Here is a 7,500-nt window from a genome sequence, read left to right on the forward strand (position 1 = left end):
GACTCGGGATTGATGCTTGCAACATACCAAGCCATATGACATATTTAAAATGTTTTGCAAATGTGGTGTTTTACGGAGATGGTCGGACTTCACGACCTAACCGAATAAGATATGCGGATAACAAAATAAACTGTAATAACTCCTTCGTTCTGCCTGGCAAACAAATTATTGGCAGAGGATGAATGCATCGGCACAGCATTGGCAAGAAAACGGTCTGCTGTTAAGTTACGTGAGGCGCAACAACAAATGCTGTCTCAGTGGCTCTTTTGACCTCAATGCAAAGGGAATTTAGACAACTTCATCCACAGAGTAGGATTTTCATATTACTGTAGTATCAGAGACAGCCTTTGACATGTACGAGAGAGATTACTTTGGAGGCAGAAAGGATCACTTCGGAGAATTTGCTGGGAGCTGCAGTGACAGTGATTACTTTGGCACATGATGGGATCGAAGGAGGTGATGGCTGCTTCTCAGGATGCGCCGTAGTTGTAGGGGTATCGACTGCTTCTGAGAATGTGATGGAGCCTGAAGTGGCAGCGGCGCTGTAACACGAAGGAGGTGTGCCATGGATGGGCTTGTAATGTAGTTGAGTTGTGTTGTGGCACAAGTTGTATTTCAACAAGGCTTAGGCACTCGTCAGCAGGATCGGGGTTCAGTATGATTCGGCAAGCGGTGGTGCTTCAATTTGCACTGTCTACTGAACTGCTCATCACGGAAGCAAAATTCGATCAGCAACGTGTCAACCATGGATGATGCAAAAACAGCACCTGGCAAACCCCCTGTGTCAGCGGAGAGAAGCTCGCAAAATGTTTCAGTCATCAAATACCGCTTGTGAGCTCTTGTAGTTGCTCAAAGATGCAAGTATTTGCAATGAGTCGTCCTGAAGGCTAGCGAAGCAAAGTGTTTCACCCTTCTCCATTAATTGAGAATATGATCAGTGCGATAAATGATTCTGTTGACGCCACAATTACAAGCAACGACTATAAAAAAGAGGAAGTTATCGACTGTCCTTGCCAGCAGACATCAGATGGAAAAGAGGCGATGATAACAGAAAAGTACAAGGTTTCTGGATCAGTTCAGTGTCCGAAGATCTGGTTTGAGGTAGAAACAACAGCCAGGCTGATGGGTCGAGGGCTGTCGTGACGAAAACCCTTCTGAAAAAATCAGCTGTAATGGCATACATTAATTAATGGTGATAATGGAAAATGCATGAGGTAATACGCATAAAACAAAGTACAACACGGCCCATGGTAAGCAAGTACTATGGTTGTACAGTGTCTCTCCTTCTCTGTTTGCTTGTCTGTCTGTCTCTGTCTCTGTCTGTCTCTTTGCCTGTTTGTCTGTCTGTCTGTCTCTCTGTGTTTGTCTGTTTGTTTGTCTGTCTGTCTGTCTGTTTCTCTCTCTCTCTCTCCCTCCCTCCCTCCCTCCCTCCCTCCCTCTCTCTCTCTCTCTCTCTCTCTCTCTCTCTCTCACTCACTCTCATTCTCTCTCTCTCTCTCACTCACTCTCACTCTCATTCTCTCTCTCTCTCTCTCTCTCTCTCTCTCTCTCTCTCTCTCTCTCTCTCTCTCTCTGCCTTCACTTCTCTCCTCTTCTATGCTTACTTCTCTAGACTGATGCATTCACCAGAAAAAAAAACTCAAAGAATTACTGATCCTCACTTAATTAAACCCAGTTCATATAAACTAAGGGGAACTCAGCAACACCTCCAAATTACATAGCATGATCGTGATGCACATTAACAGCTGATAATAATGCTACATATTAGTAAATCTACACGTTTAATCTTTAGTTATGAAGATTTTCAGAACACTTGTATTCTTAGTATGGCATTAGTCATATTGTAACAAGCATACTATCATCGCAAAAATATAAAAGTAATGACAATATTGTTGATAATTAAAAAGACATAAACAATCACATACTACAGTAAGACTTCAAAACAAACACACACTTCTCTGAACACAAAGTAAACAAAAAACACGTGTTCGATTTTGCACATAAAAAAGGTCTTCTGTCCTCTCACGCATCTCATACTTCATTTCTTCCTAACAGACAAATCAAATGGGTTTACTAAGATTAAATACGAACGTTTTTTAAGCATATTTATATAGATTTTGCTCTTCATTCTCAAGGGGGAAGACTGGGAGGATCTATACAACAAAAAAGCACGAAGTTGGAATCGCACCACGTGACTCTTGAGGAGGACGTCAGCGGGCACTCCCATCGGTCTATCCATGTACCCCCCTATATCCCTTTTATTTTAAAATTTCTCTCTCTCCTACTCCCCCTTTGGCTTCCAAGGGCGTAAAGGCAGCTGGAGGCCGACCTTCCCTTCGCTGAAGTTCAGTAGCATCATAGAGTATCGTGAACGGAATTTTTTGATTCGTGGTTCGTGGAATTCAGACTCCTCCACGATAAATTCTCCTCAGAGTTGCCAGTTAGACTTTTATCTAGCAAGAAAATATGCCACCGTCTTATAAGATTTCGCTGTAATAGTTCAGAGTCCATAAACGAATATTATTACATTCATTGATCACACATTTAAGAAGAGTGTTAAATTCCCTACAGAATGGATTATTTTACATGGGAAATTATGGTCGAAGAAATACACGGCTTGGACACCTCACAAAATGTACAAGTTGTGTGACGTCATATGAACGTCAGCGCTCGCCCGGCCAATCAGGGATGAATGTTCACCATGATGCTTATCTTCTCATTTTATTATTCAGATAATAAGAACATCTTGGACGAAGCGTGTGGATATGGCTTTAAAGGCGTGTCTTTGATCTCATTTCTTTTACCTGCAAAAGAAAATTTCCATTGATTCTTTTGCATGTCATGTTGTGACTACCTGCATTCAGGATTGGAAGGATAACTAAATAATCTTATAGAATTATCACCATATAATAAGGTTATAGAAACACATTTTTTTTTACTGAGAGCAAACCTAAGTTTTTCTGCTGATTTGTGACCAAAAGAATCGGCTTCTAGTAAATATCCCTATACGTATTCAGTACATGTATTTGTTATAAAACACATTCAAGTTTACACGTTAATGTAAAAAGAAAGATATGTGAATATACCTAAACGATGTGTATCCGCTAAACACATTCAAAAGCGGGCTACATGCGGCGCGCTGCCTTTAGTTTGGAAGACTCTCAACAGATGGCGTCCAAGCTAACTTTCGCTGGCATAAACGATGACGCAATAGACACGCTCGGTCGCGATAGTATCAACTTTTCCCATAGTTTTCCCTAATGCGTTATGTGAACTGTAGGTATTTTGTTAGGTGTTTGAAGTGTCGTAAGAATCATAAAAATAAGGGCAAAGAAATCGCCAACTTGGTCCATAGTTATTTGCTCAGGGGGGTTATAAAGGCAGGAGCGGGGCAGGAGGAATTGGGAATTTCCACCGTGTATAGGCCATAACATAGCATTACTGGATGGATCGGCTGAGGTGTAGCATATATTTTCCTCTTTATAGCGGTCTTTGTAGCAACGTGTTAATCAATTCATCTGTGATGAGAATACCCATAGATTAAATAACATTAACGAACGAACGCACGCGAATCTGCAACCCTCCACCTCCCTCCTTCTCTCTCTCTCTCTCTCTCTCTCTCTCTCTCTCTCTCTCTCTCTCTCTCTCTCTCTCTCTCTCTCTCTCTCTCTCGTCTCCCTGTCCCCATACCCTCTGTTTCTCTCGTCTGCCTCCCCCTTACACCTAATGACAAGCAAGATAGCGAGAGCAAATTAACAAAGTTACAGAACATAATGATATGAATTACTAGGGATGCCCGTGCCTTTAATCATGTTGGTAATCTGATAGGAAGTGACGTTTCTATGCGTAATAGGAACTTCATTATAATCGCCAGCACATGTCCAAGCACGCATGCACGAAAAGCGCTGATCCACATGCACGCAATAAAAGAGGGAGGGAAAGAGAGGGGGGGAAGGAGAGCATAGTAAGGGTCGTTGAATTAATAGTATGTGGGATTGTCGATTCCCAGTAGGATCTGCGGAATCCCCAGCGTGTTTCTTCCTAGCCGAGTTCCTCCCTGCGGTTGAATGAGGCTGTGACGTTTCTTATGACGTCACTTGAACCGAATTCTGGATCGGCGGTTCGTCTCTTCGGTTTCTTTAGTTTGACTCCTCTTATTGTTATTTATTTTTGCTGTAGTGCATTGATATTGGGCGGGTGAACCTGATGGAAATGTAGAAGATCTTTGAAAGAAAATAAGATATTAACATGTACTAGACGTTATAGTAGGCAAACGACAAGGATGATGCAATCTTCCATTCAGATGGAATTAATTAAACAGCGATTTAATAATTACCGGGAAAGTGGACTTTTGAGTATCATATAGACAGAAAAAAATGACAGGACGTGGATGAGATACACATAACACAGATCTGTTGTCTGGTCGTCCGGATTCCCCAGCGACACCTGGCACTTCACGCCCGCACCCGTATATATTCTCCTTACGCCGCCATCAAAGTTCAGTCTCACTAGAGCAGCGAACCCGATAAGGTTTAAGCGGATCTACCGAGGACTTAACAGGATCTACAGTTCAACGGAAGTCGAACTGAACTTAACTTGTGGTAGTGAGATTCTGATCACGACGGCGGCCTATCCCGAGTATTCGTGTGAGTGGGGTGAGACACTCGGCGCGCTGGACGATAGTCGTTACGGAGCGGGCGTCTCGCCATGCCCACAGACCAATATGGAGTCTCCACATCTCTATGACAGTGCCGACTACAAGAAGGGTGGTGCAAGTGCAGTCAAGGTGAAGGCCGGTGCCCTACTGTACTCTGGTGAAGACTACCTTGCCGAACTTAGCGCGCCGGAAGTCTCCCTCGACCTCCAGGGTCTGATCGACGACTCACAGTTCAGCGAGGGCCTCATCCAGGAGATCCAGGGCCTCTCGGTCGACAAGAACAACGTTGGCTCTCGAGGCCTGGGTGTCTCCAACATGTACAACCCCCTGGCCTACTTGCCCCAGCCTGTGCACGGGGCATCGCAGTTCGAACGTCCCTACCCCGAGCGCACGCACGACCGGGGCCCCGTCATCAAGGAGGAGCCCAGCGAAGGGAGCCATGAGGTGGCACCCCAGGAGTACAGTGCCTGCGCCCGCGTAGGCCTCGGCGGCGGCGACGGCGGCTACGGGGGAGGGGGCTACAGTACCTGTCCCCCCTACTCCATGACCCCCACCACCATCCCCGGTTCAGACAACCTCTGCAAGTCCCCGATGATGTCCCCGTCGAGCGGCAAGCTGATCGGAGGCTGCAAGAAGCCCCTGGACAAGGGCAGCGAAGAGTACAAGCGCCGGCGGGAGAGGAACAACATAGCTGTCAGGAAGAGCCGCGAAAAGGCGAAAGCACGAAGCCGGGAGACAGAGGAGCGAGTAAAGGTAAGGAAATGATCCGATTCTCGATGTGTTCTTCGATTTCCTCTTGGGGCTGACTTATCCCCTTCGTGTCCTCATGACTGACGCTAATTGGCTGCGAGTCTTGAGGCACGGCTAGTGTGCGAAAGTAGGAAAATGTACAAGTAGAGGTTTGCGAGGTTGCTCACGGGATTGTTGCATACCAGGTAGCGAGACAGAGAGAGAGAAAGAGAGAGTGAGTGAGTGAGTGAGTGACAAGCAGGAAAAGAGGGACGTGTTGGATGTATAAACGATAAAAAACGAGATGTGAAGGCAGTCACAAACATTGCAGAAAAAATCGTCTCGACCAAGTTCGGGAATTCGTCATGACTAAGTTTGCTGGAAGGCACCGAGATGGAGGGAGGGGTGAGGGGAGTAGGTGTGCGTGATTCAGTTTGTGTATGTGTGTGTTTGTACGTGCGTGAACATGTATGTGCGTGCGTGTGTCGTGGTTGTGGGGGCGGGGCGAAAGAACCGAACAGATGCCAGATGTCTGCGGGGGGGATAACTCGTGCCAGCTAGATGAAAGGATTTAGTTGTTATTTGAGTCCAAATGACTTGGCGACGGAGAAGACCCCCCCCTTTTTTTAATTTTCAATCCTAAGGATGCTCGGATCTGTAGATGATGGTATAATTCATGTAGAGAGGTGAATCATATGAGTTTCAGAGAAACGTGTTTTGGCGAGCGAGGGCGAGAGAACGGAGAGAGTGAAGAGAGAGGGGCCAGGTAGTGTGAGTGAGAGACTCCCACAGGTGTCATCATGTGATGTAGTGACACGAGGCGGGGAAGGGGGTGGGTGGGTGCTTGAAATACCTAACAACTAGTGATTATTACATCATCGTTCTTTTTCCTCGGCTGTTCATCAAAGCTTACGAATCGTCCTTTTTTCTTTCCCTCTCCAACAGAAACTCATCGTGGACAACGATCGCCTTCACAAACGATGCGAACAGCTGACGAAGGAGGTGGCCGCGTTCCAGAACATGTTTGCCAGCATGCACTGCCTACCTGAACACATCCGGCGGGAGATCAACAAACAGATGGAGGCCTTCAACCAGCAGCATCAGAACCTGGTGAACATGTGATGCCGGCAGCACCAGGCCCAAGCCCACCAAGACCTCCCAGCCTGTGCCAGCACCGCCGCCGCCACCACGACAGCCGCCGCCGCAGCCGCCAACCTGCAACCTGCACTCGACGCCTCCCCTCAGTACACGTCTCTGTAACACGGCGGCCAAGCACCTCGTACTCTTCCGCGCTGGCGCAGGCGGGTTTGAGGAGGCCTGGCTAGATGATTTCGGACGTGGCCTCCCCTCGTGGGAGGAGGGAAGAGGCCCCTGGCTTCAGGATCAGGCAGCAGCAGCAGTAGCAGAAGGAGGAGGGAGCTGGGAGGTGACCTGCAGCTAGTCACTGTTTCACTGTCCCGGCCATTACCCAGGGCCGCATGGGGGAAGAGGAGGAGGAGGAGGAGGAGAACAGAACAACCAATCTTCGAGAGCCTGACGTCTCGACTCTACTTTTTACCTGACGACAACGACGACGACGCAGATAATGATGAAGATGAAGACTCAAACACGTGAAAATGACGGAAGAAGGTGAAGAAAAAGAAGATAAAATACATATATATTTATATACACATATAGAGAGAAGAATATATGTAGATACCTAATATATACCTGGGACGGTGATGAAGTTTTCTCCCATGTGGTGCCAGCGATGGGTAGGAGGTTTACACAGATTTATCCTCGTGGGGGCACTCTGGCGCTCTCCCGCCTTCTTGACTCTTTTTTATTGTCCTCTAATGTCGCATCATTAAAGAAAAAAGAGTAAAAATAAGAATTATTTACAAATAAAGTGTACATATTTATATTGTAGACAAAGGAGATACACTGCTAAGGTCGAGGGCGGGGTGGCTAGAGGCCGGAGAGGGACCCCAAATATAATATGTGATACAACTCCCCAGGGAGCGCGAGCCCAACGCTCAGTGTACGGCTGAGTGAATGTAAAGTTATAGAAGTATGTGAGATACAATATATTTCGCTATTTTAAATAGAAAAAAATCAAATTTTTTGTATTTTAT

The 7,500-nt window shown here is 46.3% G+C and overlaps 1 protein-coding gene across 1 annotated transcript in view; it reads left to right on the plus strand.

Moving 5' to 3' along the window:
• The first annotated feature begins 4,482 nt into the window (after positions 1 to 4,482).
• The window catches only part of LOC119576143 (CCAAT/enhancer-binding protein-like), a 3,057-nt gene continuing 39 nt past the window's right edge, over positions 4,483 to 7,500 (plus strand). Inside the window, exons 1-2 of the mRNA XM_037923711.1 lie at positions 4,483 to 5,410; positions 6,332 to 7,500. The exon at positions 6,332 to 7,500 is cut by the window's right edge and continues 39 nt beyond it. Coding sequence (XP_037779639.1) covers positions 4,724 to 5,410; positions 6,332 to 6,508 — 864 coding nt within the window. The 5' untranslated portion in view covers positions 4,483 to 4,723 and the 3' untranslated portion in view covers positions 6,509 to 7,500. The remainder of the gene's footprint in view (positions 5,411 to 6,331) is intronic.

This window comes from Penaeus monodon, chromosome 8, assembly GCF_015228065.2.
Source record: "Penaeus monodon isolate SGIC_2016 chromosome 8, NSTDA_Pmon_1, whole genome shotgun sequence".
Lineage (NCBI taxonomy): Eukaryota > Metazoa > Arthropoda > Malacostraca > Decapoda > Penaeidae > Penaeus > Penaeus monodon.